This window comes from Littorina saxatilis, linkage group LG7 (genome assembly GCF_037325665.1).
Source record: "Littorina saxatilis isolate snail1 linkage group LG7, US_GU_Lsax_2.0, whole genome shotgun sequence".
Classification (NCBI taxonomy): domain Eukaryota; kingdom Metazoa; phylum Mollusca; class Gastropoda; order Littorinimorpha; family Littorinidae; genus Littorina; species Littorina saxatilis.
In genome coordinates this window covers 399365-415161 of record NC_090251.1, presented here as the reverse complement: position 1 = coordinate 415161, position 15797 = coordinate 399365, and the positions used below count along the sequence as shown (strand labels likewise).

Genomic DNA, 15797 nt, shown 5'->3' with positions numbered 1-15797 from the left:
AAAGTACGGTACATGTCCTTCTAACTTGTTCATCATTGGGAGTACATGTCCTTGTAACTTGTACATCATTGTGAGTACATGTCCTTGTAACTTGTACATCATTGTGAGTTGTACATGTCATTGTCAGTACATGTCCTTGTAACTTGTATATCATTGTGAGTACATGTCCTTGTAATGTGTACGTTATTGGGAGTACATGTCCTTGTAATTCGTACCTCATTGGGGGTACATTTCCTTGTAACTTGTACCTCATTGGGGGTACATGTCCTTGTAACTTGTACCTCATTGGGGGTACATGTCCTTGTAACTTGTACATGTCACTGGGAGTACATGTCCTTGATCAATGATGAGAGACCGGCACGGTTGGCCTAGTGGTAAGGCGTCCGCCCCATGATCGGGAGGCCGTGGGTTCGAACCCCGGCCGGCTCATACCTAAGACTTTAAAATTGGCAATCTAGTGGCTGCTCCGCCTGGCGTCTGGGATTATGGGGTTAGTGCTAGGACTGGTTGGTCCGGTGTCAGAATAATGTGACTGGGTGAGACATGAAGCCTGTGCTGCGACTTCTGTCTTGTGTGTGGCGCACGTTATATGTCAAAGCAGCACCGCCCTGATATGGCCCTTCGTGGTCGGCTGGGCGTTAAGCAAACAAACAAACAAAAATTAATGATGAGAGCCGTAGAGGTGGTTGTAAGGTCAGTTAAGAGTTAGCTTTGATGCTCTTTAAAGGTGTGTGTGTGTGTGTGTGTGTGTGTGTGTGTGTGTGTGTGTGTGTGTGTGTGTGTGTGTGTGTGTGTGTGTGTTGATGAGAGCTGTAGAGGTGGTTGTAACATCAGTTAAGAGTTAGCTTTGATGCTCTTTAAAGGTGTGTGTGTGTGTGTGTGTGTGTGTGTGTGTGTGTGTGTGTGTGTGTGTGTTGATGAGAGCCGTAGAGGTGGTTGTAAAATCAGTTAAGAGTTAGCTTTGATGCTCTTCAAAGGTGTGTGTGTGTGTGTGTCAGGCATGACAACTGCCAAGTTGTAGTTTCCAAGAAATTCCTTGTTTTTTTAATTTAACAATGCCTCATTTATGTTAACAAAATTGATGAAGGTGTTGTGTCATTGTGTGCAGCGGCTGAACTTTGACCTGACGAAGAGTTACCTGGAGCTGGTGGCGACCTATGTGTCAATCATGATACTGGTCAGCAAGGTGGACGATCGCAAGGCAGTGACCGCTCTCTTCAATGTGGCCCATGAGTTTCTACAGGGCAAGGGGTCAGTGTTATGTAGTATTGTGCTGTGTTATGTAGCATTGTGCTGTGTTATGTAGCATTGTGGTGTGTTATGTAGCATTGTGCTGTGTTCATAGTGCTGGTGTGTGTGTACTAGGGCAAGGGGTCAGTGTTATGTAGCATTGTGCTGTGTTCATAGTGCTGGTGTGTGTGTACTAGGGCAAGGGGTCAGTGTTATGTAGCATTGTGCTGTGTTATGTAGCATTGTGCTGTGTTATGTAGCATTGTGCTGTGTTATGTAGCATTGTGCTGTGTTCATAGTGCTGGTGTGTGTGTACTAGGGCAAGGGGTCAGTGTTATGTAGCATTGTGCTGTGTTCATAGTGCTGGTGTGTGTGTACTAGGGCAAGGCGCCAGTGTTATGTAGCATTGTGCTGTGTTCATAGTGCTGGTGTGTGTGTACTAGGGCAAGGGGTCAGTGTTATGTAGCATTGTGCTGTGTTTATAGTGCTGGTGTGTGTGTACTAGGGCAAGGCGCCAGTGTTATGTAGCATTGTGCTGTGTTCATAGTGCTGGTGTGTGTGTACTAGGGCAAGGCGCCAGTGTTATGTAGCATTGTGCTGTGTTCATAGTGCTGGCGTGTGTGTACTAGGGCAAGGCGCCAGTGTTATGTAGCATTGTGCTGTGTTCATAGTGCTGGTGTGTGTGTACTAGGGCAAGGGGTGTGTGTTATGTAGCATTGTGCTGTGTTCATAGTGCTGGTGTGTGTGTACTAGGGCAAGGGGTCAGTGTTATGTAGCATTGTGCTGTGTTCATAGTGCTGGTGTGTGTGTACTAGGGCAAGGTATGTGTGTTATGTAGCATTGTGCTGTGTTCATAGTGCTGGTGTGTGTGTACTAGGGCAAGGCGCCAGTGTTATGTAGCATTGTGCTGTGTTCATAGTGCTGATGTGTGTACTAGGGCAAGGGGTGTGTGTTATGTAGCATTGTGCTGTGTTCATAGTGCTGGTGTGTGTGTACTAGGGCAAGGCGCCAGTGTTATGTAGCATTATGCTGTATTCATAGTGCTGGTGTGTGTGTACTAGGGCAAGGGGTGTGTGTTATGTAGCATTGTGCTGTGTTCATAGTGCTGGCGTGTGTGTACTAGGGCAAGGCGCCAGTGTTATGTAGCATTGTGCTGTGTTTATAGTGCTGGTGTGTGTGTACTAGGGAAAGGGGTGTGTGTTATGTAGCATTGTGCTGTGTTCATAGTGCTGGTGTGTGTGTACTAGGGCAAGGGGTGTGTTATGTAGCATTGTGCTGTGTTCATAGTGCTGGTGTGTGTGTAGTAGGGCAAGGGGTGTGTGTTATGTAGCATTGTGCTGTGTTCATAGTGCTGGTGTGTGTGTACTAGGGCAAGGGGTGTGTGTTATGTAGCATTATGCTGTGTTCATAGTGCTGGCGTGTGTGTACTAGGGCAAGGCGCCAGTGTTATGTAGCATTGTGCTGTGTTCATAGTGCTGGTGTGTGTGTGTACTAGGGCAAGGGGTGTGTGTTATGTAGCATTATGCTGTGTTCATAGTGCTGGCGTGTGTGTACTAGGGCAAGGGGTGTGTGTTATGTAGCATTGTGCTGTGTTCATAGTGCTGGTGTGTGTGTACTAGGGCAAGGGGTGTGTGTTATGTAGCATTATGCTGTGTTCATAGTGCTGGCGTGTGTGTACTAGGGCAAGGCGCCAGTGTTATGTAGCATTATGCTGTGTTCATAGTGCTGGTGTGTGTGTACTAGGGCAAGGGGTGTGTGTTATGTAGCATTATGCTGTGTTCATAGTGCTGGTGTGTGTGTACTAGGGCAAGGGGTGTGTGTTATGTAGCATTATGCTGTGTTCATAGTGCTGGTGTGTGTGTACTAGGGCAAGGGGTGTGTGTTATGTAGCATTATGCTGTGTTCATAGTGCTGGTGTGTGTGTACTAGGGCAAGGGGTGTGTGTTATGTAGCATTGTGCTGTGTTCATAGTGCTGGTGTGTGTGTACTAGGACAAGGGGTCAGTGTTATGTAGCATTGTGCTGTGTTCATAGTGCTGGTGTGTGTGTACTAGTGCAAGGGGTGTGTGTTATGTAGCATTATGCTGTGTTCATAGTGCTGGTGTGTGTGTACTAGGGCAAGGGGTGTGTGTTATGTAGCATTGTGCTGTGTTCATAGTGCTGGCGTGTGTGTACTAGGGCAAGGCGCCAGTGTTATGTAGCATTATGCTGTGTTCATAGTGCTGGTGTGTGTGTACTAGGGCAAGGGGTGTGTGTTATGTAGCATTATGCTGTGTTCATAGTGCTGGTGTGTGTGTACTAGGGCAAGGGGTGTGTGTTATGTAGCATTGTGCTGTGTTTATAGTGCTGGTGTGTGTGTACTAGGGAAAGGGGTGTGTGTTATGTAGCATTGTGCTGTGTTCATAGTGCTGGTGTGTGTGTACTAGGGCAAGGGGTGTGTGTTATGTAGCATTATGCTGTGTTCATAGTGCTGGTGTGTGGGTACTGTGTACAAAGGGTGTGTGTTATGTAGCATTATGCTGTGTTCATAGTGCTGGTGTGTGTGTACTAGGGCAAGGGGTGTGTGTTATGTAGCATTATGCTGTGTTCATAGTGCTGGTGTGTGTGTACTGTGTACAAGTGGTGTGTGTGTACTGTGTACAAGGCAGTCACTGCTCTCTTCAATGTCCACGACTTAAGGACAACAGGCCTTCTCCACTTTGCACCCTTGGGACCCCCTAAAATTGTGAAGTGGGGGTCCATGGACCCTCTAAAAATTGAAAGGGAGGGGTGTCCGTGGGGAGCCCTGATGTGTATGTGTACTGGGTCAGTTATGTGTAGTGTGTACTGTCTGAGCTATGTGTAGCATGTACTGTCTGAGTTATGTGTAGTGTGTACTGTTTAAGTTATGTGTAGTGTGTACTGTCTGAGCTATGTGTAGTGTGTACTGTTTAAGTTATGTGTAGTGTGTACTGTCTGAGCTATGTGTAGTGTGTACTGTCTGAGCTATGTGTAGTGTGTACTGTCTGAGCTATGTGTAGTGTGTACTGTCTGAGCTATGTGTAGTGTGTACTGTCTGAGCTATGTGTAGTGTGTACTGTCTGAGCTATGTGTAGTGTGTACTGTCTGAGCTATGTGTAGCGTGTACTGTCTGAGTTATGTGTAGTGTGTACTGTCTGAGCTATGTGTAGTGTGTACTGTCTGAGCTATGTGTAGTGTGTACTGTCTGAGCTATGTGTAGTGTGTACTGTCTGAGCTATGTGTAGTGTGTACTGTCTGAGTTATGTGTAGTGTGTACTGAGTTCTGTGTAGCGTGTACTGTCTGAGTTATGTGTAGTGTGTACTGTCTGAGCTATGTGTAGTGTGTACTGTCTGAGCTATGTGTAGTGTGTACTGTCTGAGCTATGTGTAGCGTGTACTGTCTGAGTTATGTGTAGCATGTACTGTCTAAGTTATGTGTAGCGTGTACTGTCTGAGTTATGTGTAGCGTGTACTGAGTTCTGTGTAGCGTGTACTGTATGAGTTATGTATAGTGTGTACCCGTACGAAATGAACTTATAAGAAATTGGACCCATTATATAAGATTCCTATATGACAGAATCATATATATATATATGTGGCTTATAGGTATTTTAAATGCAAATGAGGTAAATTCTTATAAGAAACTTATATGAATCATATATGAAACCTATAACCTGAACACATATAGGGACCGGCACGGTGGCCTACGGGTAAGGCGTCCGCCCCGTGATCGGGAGGTCGTGGGTTCGAACCCCGGCCGGGTCATACCTAAGACTTTAAAATTGGCCATCTAGTGGCTGCTCCGCCTGGCGTCTGGCATTATGGGGTTAGTGCTAGGACTGGTTGGTCCGGTGTCAGAATAATGTGACTGGGTGAGACATGAAGCCTGTGCTGTGACTTCTGTCTTGTGTGTGGCGCACGTTATATGTCAAAGCAGCACCGCCCTGATATGGCCCTTCGTGGTCGGCTGGGCGTTAAGCAAACAAACAAACAAACAAAACTCATAGAGGTCTCTTATTTGAACCTTATATTCTCTTATATGAAACCTATAGGTCTTTTATATGAAATGTTCATATATGAAACTTATTAGAATCTTATATGAAACCTACATTTCCCTTATATGCCTCATATATGACACTTACAGGTCTCATACTAGACACACGACCTTGACCTACATTTGTGTTTACAAGGGAAATATCAGCAAAAGTGACCTGCTTAACCCAACTAAACTGTCTTGACTTTGAATTATAATAAATCCAACTGAAAAATACTTTATCTGGATATATCTTTACTGAATGTTTGTTCAGTTTGAGGACAAAATCAAACAGATCTCTAGATCACTGGTCACAAGAAGAGTAAGACATGTTAATTGTCCTCTTCAAATCCATGAACTTTGAAAGTTATGTGAAACAACAAACAAGTTGCAGCCACAAATTATGTTCTTGAATATGCACAGCTGTAATAGTTTATTGTTGCTTGAACCAAAGTAGTGCTGGTAAAACATATTTGATCACCATGCAGGCAGAACCAGAACTAGAGCAAAAACAATACAGTAATGGAGGGAAATTGGATTTTCAATAAAAACACAAACCTGTCAAGAAGCTGTTGACCCAAAAACATCAGCATGATATAAACATTCTCTTCACATGTTCATACATCAAGTCAAAGCATTTCTGTAGAAATTCTGCATTCAAGTCCTGCTCTTTCACTGATTTTCTGCTAAAACATTCACAGAGCTGCTGTCACAAAGAAGTTGGAATTCCATCCAACATGGCCGTTCTATCAGGGGGAGATAATGCTCAAGGCAAACCATCAACTTCCTGTTCATATATGAAACATATATAAAAGCCAGTATTGCCAGTTATTCAGCATGATCCAAACATTTTCTAAGTCCTAAATTATTTATGCAGAAACTAAGTTCTGATTCATATATTAAGACTCATATAAGATTCATATAAGAAACATATAAGAAAACTATATAGGTTTCGGCAAGTGCAGGTTCTCATATATATGATTCATATATGATTCATATGAATTGGGGTCTTTTTCATATATATATAAGAGACTTATAAGAAACATATTCCTATAACTGACATACACAGCTTTTTACTTGTCATTTATGAAACTTATATGTTTCTTTTATGGCCATATATGTTCATTTCGTAACTGTCTGAGTTATGTGTAGCGTGTACTGCCTGAGTTATGTATAGCGTGTACTGTCTAAGTTATGTGTTGCGTGTACTGTCTGAGCTATGTGTAGTGTCTGTTATGTGTAGCGTGTACTGTCTGAGTTATGTGTAGTGTGTACTGTCTGAGTTATGTGTAGCGTGTACTGTCTGAGTTATGTGTAGCGTGTACTGTCTAAGTTATGTGTAGCGTATACTGTTCGAGTTATGTGTAGCGTGTACTGTCTTAAGTTATGTGTAGTGTACTCTCTGAGTTATGTGTTGCGTATAATTTCTGAGTTATGTGTAGCGCGTACTGTCTGAGTTTTGTGTAGCGTGTACTGTCTAAGTTATATGTAGCGTGTACTGTGTGAGTTATGTGTAGCGTGTATTGTGTGCAGTGACCAGGTGTATCCACGCCTCGGACAGATGTTCCTGGACTACGATCCCCCCATGAAGAAACTGGCTGAAGAGTTTGTTCCCCACTCCAGAGTGAGTGTCTGTACTTATCTCCCTTTGTCTTGTGACTTCATCATTCTATCATACTGATAGCCTGATCTATCTAATCTAGAGTGAGTGTCTTGTGACTTCATCATTCCATCATACTGATAGCCTGGTCTATCTAATCTTGAGTGAGTGTCTTGTGACTTCATCATACTGATAGCCTGGTCTATCTAATCTTGAGTGAGTGTCTTGTGACTCCATCATACTGATAGCCTGGTCTATCTAATCTAGAGTGAGTGTCTTGTGACTTCATCATACTGATAGCCTGGTCTATCTTATCTAGAGTGAGTGTCTTGTGACTTCATCATACTGATAGCCTGGTCTATCTAATCTAGAGTGAGTGTCTTGTGACTTCATCATACTGATAGCCTGGTCTATCTAATCTAGAGTGAGTGTCTTGTGACTTCATCATACTGATAGCCTGGTCTATCTGATCTAGAGTGAGTGTCTTGTGACTTCATCATTCCATCATACTGATAGCCTGGTCTATCTAATCTAACCCCCCGGGGGTTAGGGGGAAGAATTTACCCGATGCTCCCCAGCATGTCGTAAGAGGCGACTAACGGATTTTGTTTCTCCTTTTACCCTTGTTAAGTGTTTCTTGTATAGAATATAGTCAATTTTTGTAAAGATTTTAGTCAAGCAGTATGTAAGAAATGTTAAGTCCTTTGTACTGGAAACTTGCATTCTCCCAGTAAGGTAATATATTGTACTACGTTGCAAGCCCCTGGAGCAAATTTTTGAGTCACTTGAGAAAAAGTGACTCTATGTAATCGGTCAGTGTTAGTCTGTCCGGCCGGCCGGCCGGCCGTCCGTAGACACCACCTTAACGTTGGACTTTTCTCGGAAACTATCAAAGCGATCCGGCTCATATTTTGTTTAGTCGTGACCTCCAATGACCTCTACACTTTAACGATGGTTTCGTTGACCTTTGACCTTTTTCAAGGTCACAGGTCAGCGTCAAAGGAAAAATTAGACATTTTATATCTTTGACAAAGTTCATCGGATGTGATTGAAACTTTGTAGGATTATTCTTTACATCAAAGTATTTACATCTGTAGCCTTTTACGAACGTTATCAGAAAAACAAGGGAGATAACTAGCCTTTTCTGTTCGGCAACACACAACTTAACGTTGGGCTTTTCTCGGAAACTATAAAAGTGACCGGGCTCAAATTTTATGTGAACGTGACTCCCAGTGACCTCTACACTTTGACGTCTGCTTTGGTGACCTTTGACCTTTTTCAAGGTCACAGGTATGTCTTGAAGGAAAAAAATTGAAATATCATATCTCTGAAACTATTCATCGGATTTGATTCAAACTTTATAGGATTATTCTTTACATCAAATTATTTACATCTGTATTGTGTTGTGAATAGCAATTTCTTCCTGTCCATCTGATGCCTCATATAATATTCAGAACTGCGAAAGTGACTCGATCGAGCGTTTGCTCTTCTTGTTGATTAGTGCTTTTGTGAACAAGAAACAATTGACAAGTGGCTCTATCCCATCCCCCCCCTTTTCCCGTCGCGATATAACCTTGAATGGTTGAAAACGACGTTAAACACCAAATAAAGAAAGAAAGAAAGTCTATCTAATCTAGAGTGAGTGTCTTGTGACTCCATCATACTGATAGCCTGGTCTATCTAATCTGGAGTGAGTGTCTTGTGACTTCATCATACTGATAGCCTGGTCTATCTGATCTAGAGTGAGTGTCTTGTGACTTCATCATACTGATAGCCTGGTCTATCTAATCTAGAGTGAGTGTCTTGTGACTCCATCAAACTGATAGCCTGGTCAAACTAATCTAGAGTGAGTGTCTTGTGACTTCATCATACTGATAGCCTGGTCTATCTAATTTGGAGTGAGTGTCTTGTGACTTCATCATACTGATAGCCTGGTCTATCTTATCTGGAGTGAGTGTCTTGTGACTTCATCATACTGATAGCCTGGTCTATCTGATCTAGAGTGAGTGTCTTGTGACTTAATATTCCATCATACTGATAGCCTGGTCTATCTTATCTAGAGTGAGTGTCTTGTGACTCGATACTGATAGCCTGGTCAATCTAATCTAGAGTGAGTGTCTTATGACTTCATCATACTGATAGCCTGGTCTATCTTATCTGGGGTGAGTGTCTGATGACTTCATCATACTGATAGCCTGGTCTATCTTATCTGGAGTGAGTGTCTTGTGACTTCATCATACTGATAGCCTGGTCTATCTTATCTAGAGTGAGTGTCTTATGACTTGATCATACTGATAGCCTGGTCTATCTTATCTGGAGTGAGTGTCTTGTGACTTCATCATACTGATAGCCTTGTCTATCTTATCTAGAGTGAGTGTCTTATGACTTCATCATTACATCATACTGATAGCCTGGTCTATCGTATCTGGAGTGAGTGTCTTATGACTTCATCATTCCATCATACTGATAGCCTGGTCTATCTAATCTAGAGTGAGTGTCTTGTGACTTAATATTCCATCATACTGATAGCCTGGTCTATCTTATCTAGAGTGAGTGTCTTGTGACTTCATCATTCCATCATACTGATAGCCTGGTCTATCTTATCTAGAGTGAGTGTCTTGTGACTTCATCATTCCATCATACTGATAGCCTGGTCTATCTAATCTAGAGTGAGTTCCATCATACTGATAGCCTGGTCTATCTTATCTGGAGTGAGTGTCTTATGACTTCATCATACTGATAGCCTGGGCTCGTATTCTTGAAACGGCTGCAACTCATATACCGGCCTGTAAAACCACTTCCGCTCGATAAGTCCGCTAAGTGTTATTCATGAAACTCCGGTAAAGACTTACCAGGGTGTCTCCGAGCTGTAAACGGTTAGAGGACCCATCCCCCTCTTGTAAAACCGTCAATTTTGAATAAATCTTGTTAAAATATTGTTTGTAGATATATGTCCCTCATGGACACACATTGGTGTCATTTAAGCACCAATGCATTGCGGACAAATACGAGATACCGCTCGCGAAAGATTTCAACCGATGCTCGATCATACCGGCTTGTGGTGAAAGCGTGCTAGCGTCTTCTTTAATGCATTACAGTGTCCGAGTATTTTCTCTCGTTCGCCTGATGCGTGATTGAGTCGAGTTCAAATCTCCATCTACCCGTAATTTTTTTTTACTCTTTGGCATTTGTTTATTTTTGTTTATTTTCTTCATGTGCAAAAGAGTACGTTATAATAGCAAAATTGATTTAAAAAAAATTATTTTAGGCTGGAATGGGTTTGTTTTTTTAAATCTTAGGTTAACATGATATTAGTTTATTGATAAAGTTTGTTAACTTAAACATGTAAACATTTGATTAAAAAATTAAATAAATAACCATGAAGAAGGATGCTTCCCGCTTGAAAAAACAAGATACAAGATACAAGAAGATACAAGATACAAGAAATTTTATTGTCCTCATCAATACAAGGAAATTTGGCATGTGTGTGGCAAGACATAATACACTGATACATAGACATTTACAAAGCAACAACTGAAGTTCAATATCAACACACCCTTACGCACACATACCCACTACTTCAGACACACAGGCTACATGTGCCCCTCGGACGTACGCAACCCACAATTCACCCAGCCATACAACTCCACATGCACTTACTCATTCATGCAGCACTCTAGCGCCCGGCCATGCACAACTCACACACTGGAACCCTCGTACGGCTACATATGACACCCGCACAAACATTACAGCCTCAAACATCGTACTAGATCTACAACTAAGGTGAGAGAGAAAAAAACCACCTAAAATGCGGTAGCAGCCACCTGCATGCAACTGAGATTAAAAAAAAAGAATAAAAAAAAAAAAAGAGTCTCCCCGTGTTTTTATTTCATTCAGTTTGTTTGGGTAGTTGCTATTGACTTTGAAACTGACACGCTGGCTAAAAAGCTGCAACATTGTGTCCTTCAAAGTCAAACTGTCGTTTAACTACCGCCCAGTATTTATTTTTACTGCCCAGTAATTATTTATTTTTCCCCGGTATTCATGTGTGTCTAGCGGAAGGTCGGCAGCTACCAGTTGGTTATTTTTAGAATTGAAGATTCCCGATGCTTGCTCTTCTCTGCGCACGCGTTACCGGCGTTTTTGCCGGCGTGTCAGTTTCAAAGTCAATAGCAACAACCCAAGCAAACTGAATGAAATAAAAACACGGGGATATTTTATCTTTATTTTTTTATAAACCTCAGTTGCATGCAGGTGTACATGGTATAGTACCTAGTAAACGCCCACCCCCCAGTTTCGACCAGTGGACTAGTAGACAAGGAAAATAAATAAAGATTATTCAGTCTGCTGTTATTGTTGTTTTTCAATTGTTTCCTTTCCTTAGACATGCTTCGGGGATTGGACAGAAAAAGGTTTCTGGAGTGGCTAGAGAATCGCAATACATTTTTGACTGGGAGGAAAAAGAAGAAACGAAAGCTTCATCTTTGGTTTAAACATAAGTTTATTTCAACAAATGTTACAATCATGACATGTATACAAAAGACACAGGTAACAGCAACAAGCTAGAAGCTTATAGTGGTGTTCCTGCATGGATATTATAACGTAAGGCGGTAACGGCTGAACAATTAACCAAATTGGAAATCCAAAGCATCATCATTATAATCATCCTCATCTCATTAATCATCCAAAATTATCATAACATAATAAACGTTGCATAATCATTATAAAGAAAGACAGTAAGAGGAAGGAAGGAGGGGAAGAAAAGGAATAAAAAGAAGAGGGATGGGTAGGAGTTGTGCAGAAATTAAAGTTGTTGTCCGGCTTGTGGAGCATTGATTCTGGTTTGCCCAAAGCGGCCTGAACGTTCAATGAACGAGTGTACTCTGGAAAAAAATGTTCCTGTTCAAATCTAGAGAATACTGTCTTGTCTCCATTTAGAAGGTGGGGGAGGTGAATACTGTGGTTAGGGAGGGTATGTATGGTTTCTTGACGTGCTTCGCGATAATTTGGACAATCTAATAGGAAGTGTTTTACGGTTTCGGACGGAAATCCGCAGTCACAAGATGCATCTGTAGACACGTGTCGTCTCACTAGATCGTTATTAAGATCACTTATATATAGCCTGAGCTTACAGTGAATTGTTTGTGATATGCGATCTCCAGAATACCAATAACACGGCGGACTTAAATCGTTTTTTGACAAAAAGTGCTTGAGGTACTTACTAAGTTTTATGTAGTCTGGTAAAGAATTCCAGAGTTGTGTTGTAGATGGGAGAAATGAGTTTTTGTATAATTCAGTGTTAAACGATGGAACTTTCCTATCTAAAGGTCTGCACTGGCGATATGGATTATTAGTTGATATTAATGGTGGCAATATCGCAAGTAAGTAGTTTGGCACCTTACGGTGTACAATCTTGTGAAATAATATCAAATTTTGACGTTTACGCCTCTCTTAAAGTGAAATAAAGCCTGACTCGTCGTACAGTTGTTGATGGCTTGTACCGCGGACTGCTCCAACAATGCCCCCACAGAAATCAGCACAAATTAGGTATACCAAACATGAGCTGAAAATGTACTGAATTTGTACCTCCTGCCCAAAAATGTACTTCAAATGTACTTCAAATGTGCTGCAAAGAAAATTCAGTACATTTTAGGTACACTGAAAATGTACTGCAGTTTTGAACCAAGTTAGGTGGTATACTGAAAACATACCTCTATTGTACTGAAAACATACCTCGTTTAGACTTAACCACTTTTTGATGTACTGAAAATGTGCTTTTGTTGGACTTTGAAAATATTTTGTATGCTGAAAAAGTACTTCAATATGACTTAGAAAACATTTTGTGTACTGAAAATGTGCTTCTTTTGGACTTAGAAAATATTATGTATACTGAAAACATACCAAAATAACTTAGCCATTTTTTGCCTGTACTGCAAATGTACTGCTTCGACTTTGTTACTTTTCATACTGCGAGTGCCAGTTGGACTTAGAAACATTTTGTGTACTGAAAATGTACGACAAACACTACGCCATTCAATCTTTCATCGAGCCATTTTCTCTAGCTGTCATCGATAGTGTAAATCAAATGCATATATATATATATATATATTTGACCATATGTTTCAGTTAACTTGAAGCAAGACATTACAATTTGCATCTACATTCTTAATGATATAGACGTTTGCCTTCTTCTTCCCCAAACATCCAGGTACCATTCAAACTGGAATAAATACACCAACCAAAACACACATGTATACAATATTCTGCATTATTTATTTTAACAAGACGGCACAGTAAATTAACTTATTCAAAATGTTCAATTTTTTTATATTTTTTTTTATACCTAAAACACAGTTTAAACTTCAAAATAAGCAGAACATAAATATGTTGCTGCATCCACTGGACAAAAGAATGTGATTAAAAAAAACTTTAAAAAAACAACAACACCTTAGTGATTTGAAAACATTTCTGGTCCAAAACCTACTTTTCACTCTTGTCTGCATGGTGGCTAGTTCTAAAAATATCGCCCAATCAAATGAAAGGAGACAAAAGTACACCGCCATTTTTGAAGCTGCCATGAGGCATGACTGAAACAGTGCGTGTCTAGAGTGGATATTTTCCCAGGAATGCATCATGAACGAAGCTTTTGAACTGGATATCTAAGTGTGGGATCAAAGTCTACAATATTGTTGCAATGTTGAGATGCACAACTACTTCCATGCGAAAAGCCAGCCGGTCCTTTGACAACGTGGAGTTCTAACCATGGCTGACAGTGACACCTCTGGCTCAGAAACGAAACATGAAACATCCACTTTGCCTCCACCCGAATCGCAATGAGTGACTCACTCTCTTCACAAACCCTCTTCACTCTCGTTGGTAAGTAATTGTGTTGATTGTTTTGATACAGTGGTATTTTAACTTTTAGTGTAGCTATTGTGCTGACCCAGTGAGTCGAGTGACATAATGGGACTGGTAGTGGTAGTATGGCACGAAGACAAAGAAATACACATTCATTACTCTTTTCAAACTTTCACTTACTGAAGTTACTGTTACCAGTGCCACTAGAAATAGAACAGAACTTAGCTTTGAGTTTGAATTTGAGCACTTTAGTAATGAGTCATTGGCCATGCAGGACATTCTTTATACTTTATAGAGCCTCACTTGCACCCACGAAGAGTGCTTGCATTCGTCATTTGTAATATTGCCAACCAATTATTTCCTTCCATACATTTAGTATTTGAAAATTAGCAAGTTTAACTAATTGTTTCTCTTCAAAGTTAAACTAAAATAATCAAATGTTGAATTGTATATTAAGTTATTTACTATTAGTATTACTTGTATTTGATTGTGGGCAGTAATGGAAAGACAAGACAAGACTTTATTAGACAAAAGTAATAATAACTACTATTACTGAGTACTATGCTGGTTTTTTTTCAAGTATCCCCTGGATACATGTGCGCAGTGAAGAGTAGCAAATAAGCAAATCTATATTTGTTTTATTTATATTAGCTATGCAGTTGGCGTCGCTAGAGTCAGCGTCGCCAGTCACCACGACAAATGTTCCTCAATTTGCAGCGAGTGTTGCCAGTTAGTTTATTGCTTCATTCTTTGCTTGAAGCCTGATCATTTCTGTGCATGTGACATTTAGAGCAGATCCTAATAGCAGCTAGTGTCTTTTTTTCAAAAGCCTTGAAAGTTGAATGTTCTCACGTGTTGCTATGGGATTTTTTTGTTTTAGCCTTCATATGACCTCGATGGTGCACCAACACCGCGTGCAACAGTAGCGGCTAAGGCGCCGAGATCAGGTAACTAATTATTCCCTATCAAAAAACAAGAAAGGTAAGTTTGTTGGAACGTTTGTTATTGACAAAACAATACATTCACAAATATATATTAAATTACAACAAACTACCGTTCTTGGATTTTGATTCTGAATTTTGGAACGTTGGCAGTCTTTTTGTTTATGGATTTATTTAATTATTCCCCAACAAAATTATGATGTGTCTGCTCACTTTTTAAGTGCCGACAGTTTTGGTTAATGCTTTAGTAACATTTTTTATTTATACATGTGCATAATTGGTATTCTTTTTTCAGTTCTAACCACAGAACCTGGCCTGCACTGAAGCCTGCAAGGCGAATGCAGCTGCACTGAGGGAGCAGGTCAAGGACCTGCAGGCCAAGGTCACTACTGACTAGCCTGGAGGCAAGACAGCGCGAGCTGGAGGGGGAGCTGATGGCCAGCTATGCTACACAAGGTATGTTAGGTATGATAGCTGCATACCTGCCAACTGCTACAATGTTTGGCGTAGCATGCTCCGATTTTGCAGTCATTGCTACGCCAAGCCAAAAGCTGCTATGCTCAACAACAAAATGACAAGCATCCAAAATGTTCACTTATCCCTCGACAATCAATAATGAACATAGCGTAACTAGCCAAGTACTGATGCCTGGGTACCACTCCGTTATGACTCGGATGTTGTCCACGTGACTTGCTTAGCCATTTGTGAATTTTGTTGCAAGCATTCGCATACTGCGACTTCTGTCTTGTGTGTGGCGCACGTTAAATGTCAAAGCAGCACCGCCCTGATATGGCCCTTCGTGATCGGCTGGGCGTTAAACAAACAAACAAAAAATTCAGATCTATCACTGTAAAAGAAGGTTCTAAAAATTAATCACTATCACTTCTGGTACTTACAATCTTATAAAAAAAATCTTGATCTCTTTTAAAAAGTTAAAAATCTTGTCCGGGGGAACATCCCGGATCTGAAGCAGACAGAGATGCATTCATATTAATTAATTGCACAAGTGGTATTCTGCTGGTAAAGTTAAAGAAAAGACTTCAAGTACAGAGGTTTGGATGGATATTAATATTTTTCTTGCAGGCTTTAATCCCAGCGAAGCTGGAGGTATCCCGTGAACGCTATACTGTAATCGA

General features: G+C 41.0%; 1 protein-coding gene and 1 long non-coding RNA gene across 6 annotated transcripts in view; both read left to right on the top strand.

Moving 5' to 3' along the window:
- Positions 1–15797, top strand: part of LOC138970411 (nck-associated protein 1-like) — a 147833-nt gene that overhangs the window by 5723 nt on the left and 126313 nt on the right. For all 5 annotated transcript variants that reach the window (XM_070342861.1, XM_070342860.1, XM_070342859.1 and 2 more), the window contains 2 exons: positions 1109–1251; positions 6796–6886. In XM_070342861.1, coding sequence (XP_070198962.1) covers positions 1109–1251; positions 6796–6886 — 234 coding nt within the window. The remainder of the gene's footprint in view (positions 1–1108; positions 1252–6795; positions 6887–15797) is intronic.
- On the top strand, positions 13182–15121 carry LOC138970412 (uncharacterized). Its single transcript, XR_011456930.1, has 3 exons — positions 13182–13738; positions 14601–14667; positions 14957–15121. It is a non-coding gene; the product is annotated as an uncharacterized lncRNA (long non-coding RNA).